This window comes from Macrosteles quadrilineatus, unplaced genomic scaffold (genome assembly GCF_028750875.1).
Source record: "Macrosteles quadrilineatus isolate MER2022 unplaced genomic scaffold, UCM_ALF_1.0 Scaffold_2__2_contigs__length_208266976, whole genome shotgun sequence".
Classification (NCBI taxonomy): Eukaryota; Metazoa; Arthropoda; class Insecta; order Hemiptera; family Cicadellidae; genus Macrosteles; species Macrosteles quadrilineatus.
In genome coordinates, this window is record NW_026542595.1 from 119,475,852 (window position 1) to 119,493,844 (window position 17,993).

At 33.8% G+C, this 17,993-nt stretch overlaps 1 protein-coding gene across 1 annotated transcript in view; it reads left to right on the top strand.

Moving 5' to 3' along the window:
- Positions 1 to 1,871: 1,871 nt before the first annotated feature.
- Positions 1,872 to 17,993, top strand: part of LOC128985971 (nucleosome assembly protein 1-like 1) — a 31,984-nt gene continuing 15,862 nt past the window's right edge. The window contains exons 1-5 of the mRNA XM_054405995.1: positions 1,872 to 2,000; positions 7,178 to 7,335; positions 8,818 to 8,961; positions 12,386 to 12,534; positions 17,591 to 17,750. Coding sequence (XP_054261970.1) covers positions 7,180 to 7,335; positions 8,818 to 8,961; positions 12,386 to 12,534; positions 17,591 to 17,750 — 609 coding nt within the window. The 5' untranslated portion in view covers positions 1,872 to 2,000; positions 7,178 to 7,179. The remainder of the gene's footprint in view (positions 2,001 to 7,177; positions 7,336 to 8,817; positions 8,962 to 12,385; positions 12,535 to 17,590; positions 17,751 to 17,993) is intronic.

Consider the following 17,993-nt stretch of genomic DNA (forward strand, 5'->3'; position numbering starts at 1 on the left):
TATATAAATATATATAAAGGACTATATTGACCATATAGAAACTACCAATATAGTTTTTTAGTTTGAATATCGATTCAATGTTTCACCTTCAGACAATTCATTCAATTTAAATTATAAATGTACGTATTTATTATATAACACAAACACACCAAGTACGTATTAATGAAAGGGTAAGGACTAAGGAATAGCTGTAACCGTCGTGAAGTTAGCGCTCTTTTCATCGTCTCGGCGCTCTCATATAATTAAAGGTAAAAAGATTCTGGTTGGCACGACTGCGGCCTCCCCCAACGTTTTCGGCGGGGATGCTGGAAATAATATGCAATGCAAATACGTTGCATAATAATGCTATTTTATTTATAATGTCAATAATACATTGATAAAGTATCAAACAAGAGCTGAACTAGTTAATTCATGTATCATAATAGGTATATTTGAGGAAATTTGGAAGCTATGGCCAATTGAGTAACTTGATTTAATATGTTTGATTGGTACTCCGCGAATGACGGATAAAAGTGCACAATATTTCCCTATGCCGACCAATGGCGGCCGTGGCCGATCACATCGACATAAACTTAGAGCTACTCTAACGATAATATCCTACTATAATATTATAAATGAGAAAGTTTGGATGTATGTATGTTTGTGACAAGTAAACGTGAAAAATACTGGTCGGATTGGGCTGAAATTTGGCATGATGATAGCTCACATTCCCGATTAGCATATAGGCATATTTGTATACTGACTGAATGGCTAATAAGACCATTTATCAATCATCATAAAATTCTTAACTCAAAAATCCTTTCGGGCCTTGCCCCAGTGGCTCTGCAGTTCCCCGTGTTAACCTTTTGAGTATTTTCATATTTAAAGGGAATTAAAGAATTTAGCCAGCTGTTATACTAAAAGAGTTGGTTCTAAGATATGCAAAATAAGCACTATTATTTTTTTTTTAGCAAAAAAGTGATACGCAATGAGAACTGTCAAAGTAGGATTGTTTACAGTTATGTTTATGTTTTTAATTTCATGAATAATTTGTGGTATTTTGCAAATTTTAACAATCTATCTTTCTATATTGTGTAGGTGAAGTGGTAGAACATTATGGCTATGGTAGATGTGTAATACTATAGCACACTGTAAATTTGAGGAAGCAATTTTTCTCAAACCGCGTCTTCTCACATTGCAAACGCAAAAATCGAGTATAATGGCATTTATACTTATTTGCCAATCCCGTACGAAGGACGGGTACTCTGCTAGTGTACAATATTTGGAATAATAAATCTTAGTATGATTGAGGCAGTCCCGTATATTACGCACAAAGCTATTAAAATTGCTAATGTTATAAGGTATTATTGATATCAATTATAAATGTAAAAACATCATTATGATACGTATTTTCATTACATTGCATTTCCAGTATCCCAGAAGTAGTATAGACCAAACTAGCCGCAGTAGTACCAACCGGACAACCGGTCTATTACTGATAATGAAAGCGCCGGTGAATTGAAGAGTGTGGCTTTGGCTTACTGTTTTTCACGACGGTTATAAGGTGGCCATGTAATGTAACCTTGGCCGTGGCTTGGCTATATTTATATTCGATTCACTCAAAACCTCAACATTTCAGTCAACATCATTGCTAAGTCAAAGTCAACGAATTAATAGGCATACCGCATACCATTGACTATTGGGGAGTATGTTTTATCTATGCTATTGGATACAGAAGTTGTTGTATTAATAGTCAAAGATAATACGTATTTGTGTAGTATCGTTAGTTCTATCATTTATCATTTCAAATGGATTTAGTTTTTTTTTTTTACTTTTTACGAGTAATTTTTTATCTGGTCATTAAGAAAATTCCCACCTGGGAAATTTGTATTCTGTTGCCACCGCCGCCGCCCGCCACCCTGGTTGGTTGTTGGTTGGCCTGGTTAGTATTTTTCATTGCGTCTTCCTCCTTCAACGTCCATTTTTCTTCCCTTAGTTCCTACACTTCGGTTCGGCACAAGGTAAATTTCGCCAGAAGATTTGATATTAATTACTAACCAATTACGTAGGTAGTCTAAGTTTGAAGGCGTAACTAAGCTTTTTGTATTTCTCAAAGTGTTATGCATTGTCAATATTTAGACCTTTAATTGCGTGGGCCTCTTGACAACTACGCACATCACACATGTGCATGCTTTGTTCACGGCAATTTGAATATTTATATTTATTCCAGTGATATTAGCCATCTAATGGTACAAATTATAAATAGAAACGTATTTGTATACTAATTTTATGAGGTTTGAATGAACATTTATTTTTAACTATCACGTGAAGGTGTTGAGAAATGTGGTTAGGCCTAGTAACTTACCTAAGTTACTTAGTGCTCAGAAAAGAAGTGTACAGTGGCACTGGCTTTGAAGCTCTCGGGGTATTCAAGTGCTTGGCCGATTGTTGGATAGGCTAAGATCCAATCCCACCCAGATTGATTTAATTTTAAGTTAGGCTGCGGTAAATCACCCCACTTTAAAGGTCATCTTTGAGCAGCCCTAAGTAACCTAGGTAGAACCATTGAGTATTACGCCTACATTCATTCGAATGAATACCGTATATCAATTGATAGGCTATATCAATTATTGGCAAATATTTGATATATCTACAATGCAATATCGTGTAATTTTTAGATATCTACTTACAGTATTTTTCACACTGAATCCTAAAATGCAATCAGTTTTTGTCGGAGAGATTCTCAAGTGGCCGTACAAAGAAGGTTAAAATTACGAATCTAAGGTTCATTGAGCTATAGCCTACTTATGTTAATAATGGCGTGGTCTGGACGGGTGGACTGAGTGAGGAGAGCAAACAGCTGTTTATAGGCTACTCGATTTAGTGCGGAATGAAATCAATAAGTTTTGAAACCAAATAATCAGTTCTTATTTAGGCATGTGAGGAAGGTAGGTCGGGTTTTAACTTATGCGGATTTGTGACTGTATTAACCCTTTCAGTGCTATGAAACGATATATCGTTGTTTTAAAAAATCTCTAAGGGATATAGAGAGGAAGGTTATTTTAACAAAAAGTAGCAAAACCGCCATTGGTGACCTACATGTTCATACACTAACAACCACTTAGGCTAGCTAAAAGATTCGCCCAATCCGATGATTTCGAGGTGCATGTCTAAACCAAGGATTATGAACACCTCACTATGCTCCAGTGGTTGTAGTATATTGCTACAAACACACAGGTCACCAATTATTTGCCACACAGGACCGAATCGAACCCGAGCAGACGAATGCCACTGGCCAAGTGACACACGCCCTAGCCTTCTCAGCTATCTGTGCTTGAAGACTGAAGAACTGTCAAAAACCGGTATTCAAGCTGACGCCACCGATTGCGAACAGATAGCGGTACAGATGGTTGTTCAATGCGTTACTAGGTAGCAGCACTAGTTAGTCACGGACTATTTAGATGGTATTTTTCAGTTGAAACACAACAGTGATCATAAATGTGTTCCTGAGACTTTGCTGCAAAACATTATATTTTCCTAAAATGGCTATATAACGATAACCTCGTCCAACTAAATCAAAGTTCAATTTAATATTACATTGTAAACTATCTCCTATATCTTTTGATTTTGTGAGATTTTGGTTTCAAACAATGCTATCAGAACATAAAAATTTATAGGAAAATCGGAAAATTACAACAAAAACAAATGTTTTATTTAATGTTTACTACAAATACCGGGATTTATCTTTGTTATACAGGGTGCGGCAAAAGTCAGTATACCGAAAAAGCAGTTAAACTGTAGCTAGCATTAAACATAACTATAAAAGTATAATTTTAATGTACCTGTTAGAGAAGCTGCTCAAAGTGACCTCTATCATTGTCTATACACTCGTAGCACCTTTTCAACACTGACTTACAGATTTTGTTGCATAGTTGTGGTGTGAATAAAACATCAAAATGTTTTGTTATTAATTTTTTTAAATGTTTTAAACTTTGAGGATTCTCCGAAAACACGTGTTCTTTTAACAAACCCCACATACTGAAATCGCACGGAGTTAGGTCTGGGGACCTAGCAGGCCACTCAATAGTTCCTCTACGTCCTATCCATTCATCGAAGTTATCATTTAAAAATGCTCGAACATTTAGGCCATAGTGTGGAGGTGCTCCGTCTTGCTGCCAAATAATCGAACGACGACGCAACTGTTCAAAAGTGGGACTGTTTTCCAACTCCACATTTCCAACTCCTGTTTTCCAAGAACACATCTAACATCCTCTAAAGTTAGTTTAAGATTCATGATTAAAAACACCAATAATAGAAGTTAATAACACAAGCACTACACTCACCAACTTAACTTCACTGTCACTAGTGGCATACTAACAAAACAAACATTCATCGATAAAGAATAAACAAAGACAAAATCAACCACGACTAGACGTAAGATTAGATAAGGAATAATACTGAGATAATAATAGCGCGAGAGATAAACAATGACGCTCACCGGCCTGCAGCGGTATACTGACTTTTGCCGCACCCGGTATTTTCTTACTGTCTTATTTTTCAAAATTAGCCTAATCAATAAAATAGTGACAACATTACAGTTAAAATTCAACAACAGGTAATGGAATTATAAAAGGCAAACTAAAAAGTCTTACGAAATACGAATTATTGGCCTAGCACTGAAAGGGTTAAGTGTTTTGAAGTGAGGTTAGATTAGGTAAGTTAAAGGTTAGGTTATAATGAACCAACTCATTAATTTATGCAACTTCCAGACTGTTTTTTACACAATTAAATAACTTAGTGGGTGATACACAGCGAAATAACGATGTCAAAAATGCGTAAGCCACTTAGGAATCCCTCCGACAAAAACTGATTGCATTTTTGGATTCAGCGTAAAAAATACTGTAGCCTAAGTAGACATCTAAAAATTACACGTTATCACATTGTAGAATATCAAATAATTACTGGTTAACATAACGTATCTAATCAAATGAAATAATCGATATATCGAATATTCTATAATTTATAACTTATCGATATTTTTCATTTGAATGAGTGTAGGGCGTAAACTTAAGTGCAGCTTTTTTCGTTTTGAGAGTTCACCGGTGAGAACAAAAACACCATCTGTTGTAATTTACAAATATAGGCCTAGCCTATACATGTGTGTGTGTCCATTAGCACAAGCAAAAATTATCCAATTTCAAGTAAATTTGGTACCTACCAACGTAACGTACGGGCTACGTTTATTCGATTAAGTTTGTAGACCATCATGATCAAACTAACTTATGGAAACTTTTCATTTGGGTTTTTCTATTTTCACTCTAAAACATCTTTCTAGACATTTTGTTGAGCAAAAAAAAAAAATTTATATTGATGCATTGCTATCTGCTTAACATAAGTTAGTTGGGAAATTCAGTCAAAAATTCTAACTAAGTTAGTTAGAAGTTATTAGTTATTCGTGTAAAAAGTAACTGATAGAAGTTATTAGTTAGTTCAAGTTTAAAAAGTAGGCCTAACTGATAAAAGTTATAGTTAGTTGAAAAACTACGGTAACTGATAGAAAATAAAGTTAGTTTTTGTAGAAGTTAGCTGTTTGTTAGGCAGTTGTTTTAAAGGATTTCGTAATGACACATCTTGGTTACTAATCTAGAACTATAATATGAGTAAAGTTTGCGCACAATAACTCCAGCAAGTAACCCTAACAATGATTTAAAAAACTCGGCTCCTTTAGTTCCTTGTTTTTTATTCCATATTTTTCAAGTTTGTCTATCAACAAACTCCTGCGATGAACGCATTCAAAAGCTCTGGTTAGATCACACAGAACTCCAGTTGTCTTCTGAGATCCATCCAAGGAACTCGTAACACAGTTTACTAATTTAGTTATTGATTGTTGAGCACTTAATCATTTTCTAAATCCAAATTGGGAATCATTAAAAATATTAGGTAATTATCTTCTAAAAAAGTTCTCAATTAATTTTAGGTCAACATATTTTTCGAACTCTATACAGTACTGTATAGCTATTGGGCAATAATTTTCTGAAGTCGGGACCACATAAGTTTGCAGTTAAGGGAGGAGCCTATTTACCATATGGTTTTGAATGAACCAATGAGAACCGTGTGGTGTTGCCAAATCTAATAATACCAGCTGATTTGAAAATATTGCTTAGTATATTTTTATTAGTGATGTCAACGGGCGATGTGGCAACGTCGCACTAGCCTTGTCTTGTGATTGGCTGCCACCAACTGCAAACTTAAGTGGTCCCAACAATAAAATTTTTAATCATTTTTCTTATGGAGTGGTAAAATTTCTGAGTATTTTAGTTTGGGAAAATAACTTAGGTAGATTAAGGACTGGTTCATGGGATTACAGAGAGGAGTTTGTATTTCATCTATTACATTTATTTTTACAGAGAATAAATTAACTGTGGTTGTAGTTTGCTTGTTTAAGGATATATTTTAATCAAATTTGGCAATTTTGTTTATATCATCAACATTTCAATAAAAAGTAGCACCTCAATATCTTCCCTGTAGCATCAAACCTAAGTACTCACTAAAATTAATGTTATTTAAATAAGAAATAAATCTGACAATTTTTAGGGAATAGTTTAGTAGAAATCCAGCCGGGTGAATAGAAGTTCGCTTAGTCTGCAGGTTTGCTGTGGCGGGGGTATTTATATCATAATATTATTACAGCCCGACCATAAAAAAGAGGGTTTTCTAGACCTTTAAAACAGTGTTTCTTTTCTTTTAACTAGATAATGTGTTTTAAGTAATGTTTTTGTAATTTAAATTTAGCTGAAAAAGACAAACAATTAGATAAGCTACTGGTATACATTTTTTACTTTCTCGCTTTACAGGCTACCAAGTATTGTTTTTGGCAACACGTTTGAGTTTTGAGGAGATGTATCCGTTTTGGGTATAAAAATAACTGTTTTGATTAGCCTACAATTTTTATGTTGTTGTCCTTATATAGTTCTAAACAAAATAGTGCATCAAAATATTTCTTGTAAAAATTACGATTCAAAAGTTATTGCTACTTTTGCTATAATCCCTGTAAAATATCATAGTTGCCCCCACCACTTACCTATGATAAAAGGTTGTTGACAAGCTAATGGGAGAAAGTATGTATCAGATAGCTGATATTGTTCATTATCTTAACTATTGCTTACAGAGATATTTCCTCAACTTGTTTTGTTGACAGCAATGGCAGCAGAACCTGAGAGAGTTGGTGATGCCTCAGATGAAGTAGAGGACATGGAAGACGAAGAGGAAACCGGAGCTGACATCAGCTCTGCAATACTTCGACGTCCTGATCTGTTGGCAGCCCTGCAAGGACAGCTGCATCAGGAGATGTTGCAGGTCCGGAAATAGTTCAAAACTCAGTGCACAGTTGCTTACAAATTAATACTTAGGGAACCACATTGGTAAAAACATAAAGGACGAATTGGGGTCATTTTGATCGCACAATATACTTTTTATTTATTTATTTTTAATTTATAAGTTTAAAGAACTATGGAGGAGGTAGCAAAAAAAATGAGTTGTATATTAACTGTTATTTATTATATCTAAGTATAATTAATGAAATGTAAACATTCGATTGGGCTTGCGTATTCCATAACAGGTTGCCGCCGACCTGGAAACTCCCAATTGTACTTGAGTTTTGATGACAGGGGGGAAAATCTGTGAATTGTACCTGCATTTTGTATGGGACTGAGGAATTTCAGTTTGTGAAAGATAATCACAGATGCCGCAACGACTACGGGGAATCATATCAGTTATTTACGTGACCATGAAAGATGATGGGCGTTGACATAATCGCTGGGGATTCATGAGTGTTGCTCAGGGAAAATCATAATTGATGTAACCTCAATGCCAAAATGTTTTGATATTAACAGTTTTGAGAATCAATTGTAATTTTAGAGCTGATCTAAAATAAACAAGTGAGTACAGATTTCTACAGTATGTTCAATACATGGTGAAGTTTTAAGTACCTACAAGTATTATAGGATTGTTGGTTATAGTAGGATAGTTTGTGCTGGTACGTCAGCTCATCAGCAACTGTGTACTGTTTAGAATAGGTTTGAACGGATTAAAAATTTTAGTTAGCTACTCTTGCTCAGTGATTTTACTGAGGTAGCCTATTCATCAATTGTTAAAACACAATATTTTAGGAACAGGTGCATATAAATTTACGGTTGGAAATTTAAGTCAGTTAAGTTTGCAAAATATAAATAAAACACATATTTTCATATTTTACCATTACATCAACGTAAGTGACCAAGTAGTACTTTTGACTATCAGCCAGTTTTTTTTTTTTTTACTTTTTCTCTCTATCCATAGTAGGCTACATGGAGAAAGTATTGTTTTTGTCAAAAAAATTTAGTTTGAGTTTTAAATGGGTATATGCGTTTTGGGCCCCCCTGAAAAAAAAAATTGTTTTGGAAGTTATGTCTGTCTGTGTGTCTGCCTGTATGTGTGGATGTGTATAGAGCTTCATACCACACCTTTAGTCCAATTTTTATTTGATATCTCGGTAAGTTAATTTAGTTACCACTTGAAGAAAATAGCAATATATGTTTGCTAGTTTTTTTTTAATTGTTGGAATACTTGAATCATAATTTATTTTTGAAGTGTTTTGCACCTTGCATTATTCTTGAACCTGAGTTATTTTAGGGACTAATATTAGTTTTTAATTTAATAGGGGTAAATGAGTAAGTTTCCTATATTTGCGACAAGTTTGCATATGAACATTTTGAACCAGGAAAACATGACGTTTCCTTTAATTATATTTCCATGGGAAGCTAGACACCCTGTGATAATGTAAACAATTTACTTTTACAGAATCTTCCTGCTCCCGTCAAACGTAGAATTAAAGCTTTAAAAAAGCTGCAGCTAGAAGCAACACACATAGAGGCAAAATTTTATGAAGAAGTCCATGAATTAGAATGCAAATATCATCAGTTGTACACTCCACTGTACAAAAAGGTAATTAAAATATCATTAATTTAGGCTACATAGCTTTAGTAAAATCTATTATTACTACCCTAGTTTGTTGCTATTTATTTTGATAACAAAGTTATTAGATTTATTAATCAGAGTTTATTTAGATAAGTTAACAATGTTAACTAGGCTATTCAAACAGTAGAGTAGCTAACTTAAGTGGTCATAGTGCTCGCCTGAAAATCAAAAGGTCGCCTGGATTAAAAAGTCAGTACCTTATTGATGGTTCAAAACTGACTCCACCTGTTTTAATGATGGATAATTAAAATAGGGATATCTCCTCATTCTATACTCTGTTCACAAAAAGTTAGGCAATTTTATGGGAAGAAATGTATTGCCTTCACTTGATACTACTTTTAAAACAACAAGCTGCAGTTTGCCAAAACGGCAATCAGCTGCAACATATACATTAAATAAAAAAATAGTGGTGGGGGAACTTCCCCTAAACCACCTAAATTTTGTGAAAAGAGTTTTAACAAATACAGAATAGAGTTTTAATAAACTGTTCTGGCTTAAAAACAGGTGATAACAACAAGGCTACACAGATCATCTCACTCTATTCTACACTCAACTAACTTGCATTCATATTTGGTTTTACATAGACACGTAGGTGTGCAGCAATGCTAGCAGTTGAAATTCTTATTATTGAAAATTTTAAAGATTACTTTTTTTATTTGTTATTGAGTGACATGCTGTCAATCATTACAAGATAACATTCTTGATGATTCCACATGTTGCTGCGTTTTAAGTAAACATCTTCATCTCTAGGATTTAACATCAGAACATTGATTACTAGTTTAGAAATATATTTTTTAGGTGTAATTATTGTTTGATGTTGTATAATAAGTATTATAGTATTTGTCTATCTAGTTTTGTATTAAATAAAATATTATTTGAAGGGGTTTCTCTTTTTAAATGTTTTTTCATAGAAAGTTTGTGATTTTAATGTTAAATTTAATTAACAGTTAGGTCCTAAACATACTAGTATTTTATTCAAACAAAAAATGTCTTTGGCCGAATAATTCTTTACTTGAACTAAGAAATAAAGTAGGCTACTTTTACCTTTTAATTTATTTTCCTCACAATAACACGAGAGTTCCGTCCAACGAGCTTTCTAGTTTTTTGGAGAGGTACAGTACTTAAATGGAAGTGATCTTCGGTGCCCAGTTGTTATATCTGGGTACTATCCTCTAGGCTTCCAACATGTGATTCTTGTAACAATTTGTCTTTTTCAACAAGCTCTTATGAATATAAATGTTTTTAAGATCTAAAATGCTTGGTTTAAAATATATTTTTGGCTTGTTAAATCCTACGATAGTCATGGACAGGCTACCAAGGACCCAAGGGTTGAACACAGGTATTCGATTGTTCACTGGTGCGGTGGCCGGTCCTTTATTACTGCCGCTAGACTCAATTCACACTGAATGGTACTAGGGAGCCCAATAGCATTTCCTCAATATATAAATATCAGAAATAACAATAACCACAAACTCAATGAAACAGATTTTAATGTCACTGATAAATATAAATTTCTTGTGATTAATATAGATCAACGTTTTAATTGGAAATCACACATTCAATATTTGGATAGTAAAAATTGACTTCTTTTGGGATTTCTATTAAATATATTCAAAATTCAGTGTCACTAGCAACATTAAAAATTATTTATTATGCTTATATACACTCTCTGCTTCGTTATGGAATTGTTCTGTGGGGAAACTCAGGAGATATTAGCAAAGTTTTTAAAGTCCAAAAAAGTATTATTAAGAGCAGAATATTGATCAAGCTGTCGTCGTTCTTTTAACCCTCCGAGTGTCCCTTGTTTTGGCCTTAATGTCTGCCTATTTTTTGCTCATTTGCAAGGTTTTATTAAAACGGATCTGAGAAGCTTGAAAACAATGTTAATTATACTGTTCTATATACCATTTTGTTTGGAAAATCATAGGCTTCAATATTATACATAGAACATAAGGAACATTTGTTTCAAAAAAAAATTTTAGGTAAAAAAAGAAATATTTTGGAAAATTTTCAAAAAAAAAAAGTTTGCGCTCAATGAAATTGTATAAATTATAGGCCTATAAATATTTGAAAATAGCCACTTTATTCTAAATTTTATGTGGATTACAAATATATAATAATATAAGGAAGTAGATTTGCAAATAAATAAGTTATGGGCAAAAAAACAGATTTCAGTACATAGCGTTTAGCTAAGAATGCATAGCCTAACCATAGCTAGGAATCTGGCTGATAATTTACATCAATATCACTACCTACTTCTTCAGGATCATCAACCAGCCCTTCAAAATCACTTAAATCTTCTTATAATGCACCACGTATATCACTACTTTTGATTTTTAACACTAAAACAATCACATCAGTCGTCGGTCCGAGGTTAACCAAGCTGTTTACAAATATGCACGTCAGCTGTCTGCTACAATATTTTTGGAACTAAAATGAATAGCGCTTAGAGACAGACCTCCGGAGAAAGCTCTGAATCTGTCAAATAAAACGATACCTAACTCGATCCAGTTCAATCCGATTTTGTCAGTCATAGAGCCTACGCCGTAAACAGTGTTTGTGAGTCGCTGCAGCGACAAATAACACTCGGAGGGTTAAAGAATTAAAAATAATGCCATTGACTTCTTTGTACATCTATGAAACAGTAAATTTTGTTCATTTAAATAATATTTTTGATGAATTTAGACCCACTCATAGTTATAATACCCGAAACCCAATTATGCTAAATTATCCAATTCATAAACACTCATTTTGAAAAAAAACCCATCTATATGGAAATTTGTCTATATAATAAGATCCCCTCAAAAATAAAATCCTACACACCACAAAAATTCAAAATCTGGACTAAAGCATTATTGGTAGAGAAATCATATTACTGCCTGGTAGATTTCTTAAATGACCGTGACATTAATTAATTTACCATTAGTTGATGTGAAATATGACTCAGATCGTTCTTTTATTGTTTTTGTCTCTGATATTGCTTCAAGATCTTCATTTACATTTTTTTTGCTAACTTTTTTTAATTGATAACTTTTTCTCAATTGTACTGTTCTTGTTGTATTTGTTGTAACTTTTTAGTTTTAATAACTTATTGATTGACCATGAATCTGTACACCATTGCCTTTGTAATGAAGAATGTTTTATACAATAAAATACTTATGACTTATAAACACAAATTAAACTATGCTGTGGTTTCTCTAATAGTGTGAGTGAATTCGGTACCAAATTTCACAAAAAAGTCAGTCAAACACAAATCAAGTTTTTATTCACATCATTCTACGACAATCTCCAAACACCCTGACAGTGTTTATATTACCTTGTTTATTATTTCCTGCCACTAGTTTTAGTGAAAACTACAAACAGAGATGCCAACATTTATGCTACGTTCCAGAGGTCCACAGTGGTCCAAGGCCTGTACGAACCTAATGATGAGGAATGCGACTTTCCCTCCGATGAAGAGACAGAGGAGGACTTGAGCAACGAAATCAAAACCAAAGTCAAGATTGAGGACGTTACGGAGACCAAGGAACCAGCCACTGAGTAAGTCAATAAAGTAGAGAGTGAAATCTTTGAATATTGATGGAATTGGATGTTCCACCTCCATGTTAAAGTTGCTGCCATTTATTAAATCAAATTGGATATAGTTAAACCTGACAGAGTGGACTGATGTAAATTACAGTAGACCTCCTCTCAACCAACCTTGCAATGTAAATTGCAGTAGACCTCTTCTCAACCAACCTCGCATTGTAAATTACAGTAGACCTCATCTCAACCAACCTCACATTGTAAATTACAGTAGACCTCCTTTCAACCAACCTCTTATTGTAAAAAATTACAGTAGACCTCCTCTCAACCAACCTTGCATTGTTAATGACAGTAGACCTCCTCTCAACCAACCTCGCATTGTAAATTACAGTAGACCTCCTCTCAACCAACCTCACATTGTAAATTACAGTAGACCTCCTCTTAACCAACCTTGCAATGTAAATTAGAGTAGACCTCTCAACCAACCTCGCATAATAAATTACAGTAGACCACCTCTCAACCAACCTTGCAAAGTAAATTAGAGTAGACCTCTCAACCAACCTTGCAAAGTAAATTAGAGTAGACCTCTCAACCAACCTCGCATTGTAAATTACCTCTCAACCAACCTCACATGGTAAATTACAGTTAGACCCCTCTCAACCAACCTCACATTGTAAATTACAGTAGACCTCCTCTCAACCAATTTCGCATTAACCGAAACCGATAATCTAAATATCCGCATTCGCTCTTAAAATATTGCAGTTTGTTTTAACCGACTTTGTTTTGAGAGCAGTTGGATTTAACCGCCGCTTTCTAGGAATCTTGGCATTTCTGCTCCCACGCTCAACGATGGGAACAATACGCTAAACTCAACAGTTTGTTACTGTATAAATAAACATCCTGTCTCGTAGCAAAATGGTTGCTTGTGTCTTTCGACAATAAATTCTGTACTGTATTAAGATAGATTTGAAAAGCATAAACTAATATTACTTAAGGTATCAAAATAAGAATTTTTATTGGCCCTTGCCTACGACTATAATTCATTCCTCTGAAAGTATTTGAACTTACCGTATTTTGGGTTTATTTGTGACTTTTCTATTGTCAATACATGAAAAAAGGATATAAGTGTACCATTAGTTGATTTTGTAATACAGTAAAACCCCTCATATCCGGCTACCACGGGACCAAGCCCCTAGCCGTATAAACCAACCTGTTAATACCTGTTAAAATGACAATTAATACCTAATAATATTTCATCAATATATGCAGTCGGAAGTATCATTCAAGTTTATTCTGGGATTATTTTTAGAGGAATAATATTGTTTGTAAAAAAAAAAAAAGATAAATTTATTTGTAGGTTAAAGTTGTTATGGAATGAACGTACAAATATTAAGATTCTAGGTAACAAAAACTATTAAATAATAATAGAGGTAAAAATGACAATAAATTGGCCTTGAAGATCATTAGAACTTAAATGGTAGCCTACATACATTTCTAATCAACTTGCTTATCCATTTTGAAAAAAAAAAAATTAAATTAAATTACTAATCCCACTTTGGAAATAGTGAACCAAATGTTCAGAAGTTAAACATAGCTCTTCAACTGAGTATAGTGACACGGTAAAATTTATAAACAAACAGATAAATAGTTCAGATAAATAGCTCAAGTTGCAAAGACTAGTGCTTGCTACTAAATGTCTGTAAGCTGCGAGAAAAACATTTTGATATTGTCTTCTTGGAAGGGGCCAGGTAAACAGAGGACCAGTAAAACCGAGGCCGAATATCAGGGGTTCTACTTTAATGCACACACTTCAGAACAATTATTAACTTGTATAGTTCTAAATGAATAGCAGCTTATTTTTTAGGGTTTCCCGTTTTAACCTACCTTTTGAGTTATCTGACATAAGGTCCGGTCTTGTTGGGGTCCGGTTAATAGAGGGTCTACTGTACTGATTTTTAACTTTTTTAAATTTTGATTTTTAACATCAGTTAGTTGTTAATATTACAATTTCATATTAATGAAATGTATGATAAGTAACTTATACAATCTTCAGCCAAATTTGGATATACCTAGCTATGCCTTTATGGCAGTGCTTTGATTTGAGTTATTTAATGAGACCATTTTATTCCTAATCTCTTAAGAGTTTTTTCTGATAAGAAATCTAATTAACTTAGGTCCTACTTACTAGATTATCAAGTTGAAAGAAAGTGCAAGTTAAATTTAGTATGATTGGTATTTACAGTAGTTTTGAATAGGCCTATCAGTTTTACTACTTGTGTTATTTAATTTCCTCATATTGACATTTAAGTTCCGGACAACGAGCTTTCTTGTCTTTTGTGAGGTACGTAAATTGAAGTCACCTTCGGTGCCCATTTCATAGTAAATATTTGGGTACTATCCTCTAGGCTTCCTACAAATAATTATAACAATAACTACTTTGATATGATAAATACTTAAGCTTAACCAATAAAAGGTTGCTATTTATTATTGGGTGTTATATGTTTATTGAGCTATGATTGAAATTTGTAAGTTTATTAGAATAAAAGGGCTGTTTCCATTTTATCACAAGAAGGATTTTGAACTTGCATTAACATCTAACCTTTACCCTTGCTTAAGAAGGGTATGAGGAGTTAGCTCGAACTATACCAGTTTTGGCTGATAGACAAAACTTTTAAAAATAAAATTCAGAACTGATTCTTCTAGTGTTTAAAATTGTAAGAATAAATAAATTACTAACGTCAAATAGCTCAATATTGGATGGTGAGTTTCATTTCTGAACAATACTGAATGAAACTCGCCATCCAGTATTGAGCTATTTGACGTTAGTAATTTATTCTTACAATAATATCTACAGCTCAGGGGGGCTTAACAATAAATTTAAACACGTTTAAAATACATATGTTTAAATATAGTGTTAACTGCATGTGTGTTGGGGAAGACATTTTTGTTCAACAGTTAACAGCTCCAGTTGAAGCAAACTTAAAGACTTACAAAACACATTTTATTGCTTTGTAGTAGCCAGTGTATGATATATTAGTCTTTCACATTTAATCAAGTAGCCAAGAATAATCATAATCTTATCAAAACAAACTCGTAAATATGCTCTTAGGCCCATTCTACACAAGCGTGAAACCTGCGTTGAGGTCACTCGCTCGACAGGGACCATTGCGTTAAATTGGGGTGTCCTCACGAATGGGATTTACGACCCGGATGGAGGTTTCAGTAGACGGGGGTGCAGCGTTGACGTCTAGCTCACACCTCAAATCTATTGTTCAGTTGCTTTTGAGTTCTACACGGTGTGATGTGATGTTCGATCTTGAATGTAGCATTAAATTTGTTTTTTATGTTCTACATTTTGTATTCCTTTAGTCAAAAGTATTTTTATTTAAACTATAAAAATAATCGGCCGGCTATTAAGTTCATAATGTGTTTGAAGTTTGGTACATTTAATTTATTAATATGAATTACAATAGAGATTAATTTGTAATGGCAAAGTATATACAAACAATAATCACCATATTCAGCCAGAATTTGTTTACATAAAATGAATATTAAAATTTATTTGTCTGTGATAAGCAACTGTGTTGGACTACTCCAGTTATAAAACTGAGCTCCACCATGTCCAATAAGCGTCTAGGCAGCCAGTACAACTCCGAGGATCGTGGATCAGATTGGAAAACCCCCCACCACTGCTCCATGCCGATGGCGTGACTTCAACCATGACCACAACGATACGGAGCTGAGTCATGAGCCTTGATGGGGTAGTGGATAGGTGTCTGGCTGATAATCTGAAGGAGCCGGGTTCGGATCCCGCTGGTAGCACTAACATTTTGTCAACAATTATTTTCATATCAGCAAGTTTGGATGGTTTGGTTAGGTTATGACAGTTTAATTTTATAAATAAAAAATTATAAAATTAAATTTGAGACATTTATAATTTTATTTTTAGATCAGAACTATTTTTTTTATTAGTAAACCTTTATTCGAGTTTTTCATTATCAGCAAGTTTGGTTAGGTTATGACAGTTTAATTATACTTAATTTAAATTTAACATACAAATGATACGCTTTGACAGCGACAGTGATAGAGATAACAATCTTCCGCGAACAGTTAGGCTATGCTGATGCGCCGGTATGATTCGGAAGCGTACGACATGGTGCGGTGGTGGGGGGGGGGGTGTTCTGATCCACGATCCTCGGAGTTGCACTGGATGCCTAGACACTTGTCCATGTCCATCCTGACAGTAGTAGTTAATATGTTAATAACATATGGTAATTGTTCAATATATGTTTTGAGTTATTGTGTTATATTTTAATTGAGTTTTTGTTTGAATAGAAATACAGTAAACAATCTTTCATGAATTCAGTACAATTATTTAATAATTAATCTAATGACATGGTTTTGATTGGGGGTTTTTTTTTTTGTAGAAATACACAACCTTTTATGAATTTAGTACAATTATTTAATAATTAATCTAATGACTCATCTCACGTCTGAACCGCCCCATGTTGAATAGTCCAACGGTTTCAAGCGGACTCCATGCAACGGGTATCCCGACATGTGTAATTTACACACATTTTTGGTGTGGTCACGTGACGGTGTCGCGAAATTCACGCTTGTGTAGTGGGGCCTTACACAATCCTGTTGTTAGTTGGATTTAACAGTCGTGTTAATTAATCCTGGCAGAAAATTTATACATTTTTCACCATTATCTGTATTCACCTTCAGTAAGAGCATTTTTAAAAAATTTAAGAATGAAGAACTTAATTTATTTACGATAATACCCTCTCAACATCTCTTTTCAAAGATAATTATTTTCCTCACATCGACATGAGAGTTCCGGTCAACGAGCTGTTTTGTCCATAGTGAGGGTACATCAACGGAAGTCACCTTCGGTGCCCATTTCAAATGAAGTATTTGGGTACTATCCTCTAGGCTTCCTACAAATAATTATTACAATAACAATTTCAATATACTTTAGTTTATTGCAAAGATTTGTAATCAACATAATCTAATTTTTAATTTAAACTCTAGGAGCTCTGCAGATTATTTTACTTTGTTTTTTTTACAGAGAAGAAAAGAACAAGGCTAACGCCAACGGTATCCCGGACTTCTGGTTGACCATCTTCAAGAATGTTGCTATTCTTTCGGAAATGGTTCAAGAACACGATGAGCCGATCCTCAAACATCTGATTGACGTAAAAGTCAATCTCCTCAAGGCAGACCCTATGGCAAGTCTTAAAAATAAATGAGAAAAATTATTGTGCTTGATGTAGATAGGTATGGTATTCATGCATTGCAATATGTTGTCAGAATACTTTTTGTTCAATGGGGCTACTCTTGAAAATTGTGTGTTAATCTTGTATTTTTTACCTTGTGTTCTTTCAAATTCACTTTATTATTGTCACATAAAGTATTTGTACATGTTGCAAAACTATTAAACTGGTGATTTGTCAATTCAATCTTAACCTGCA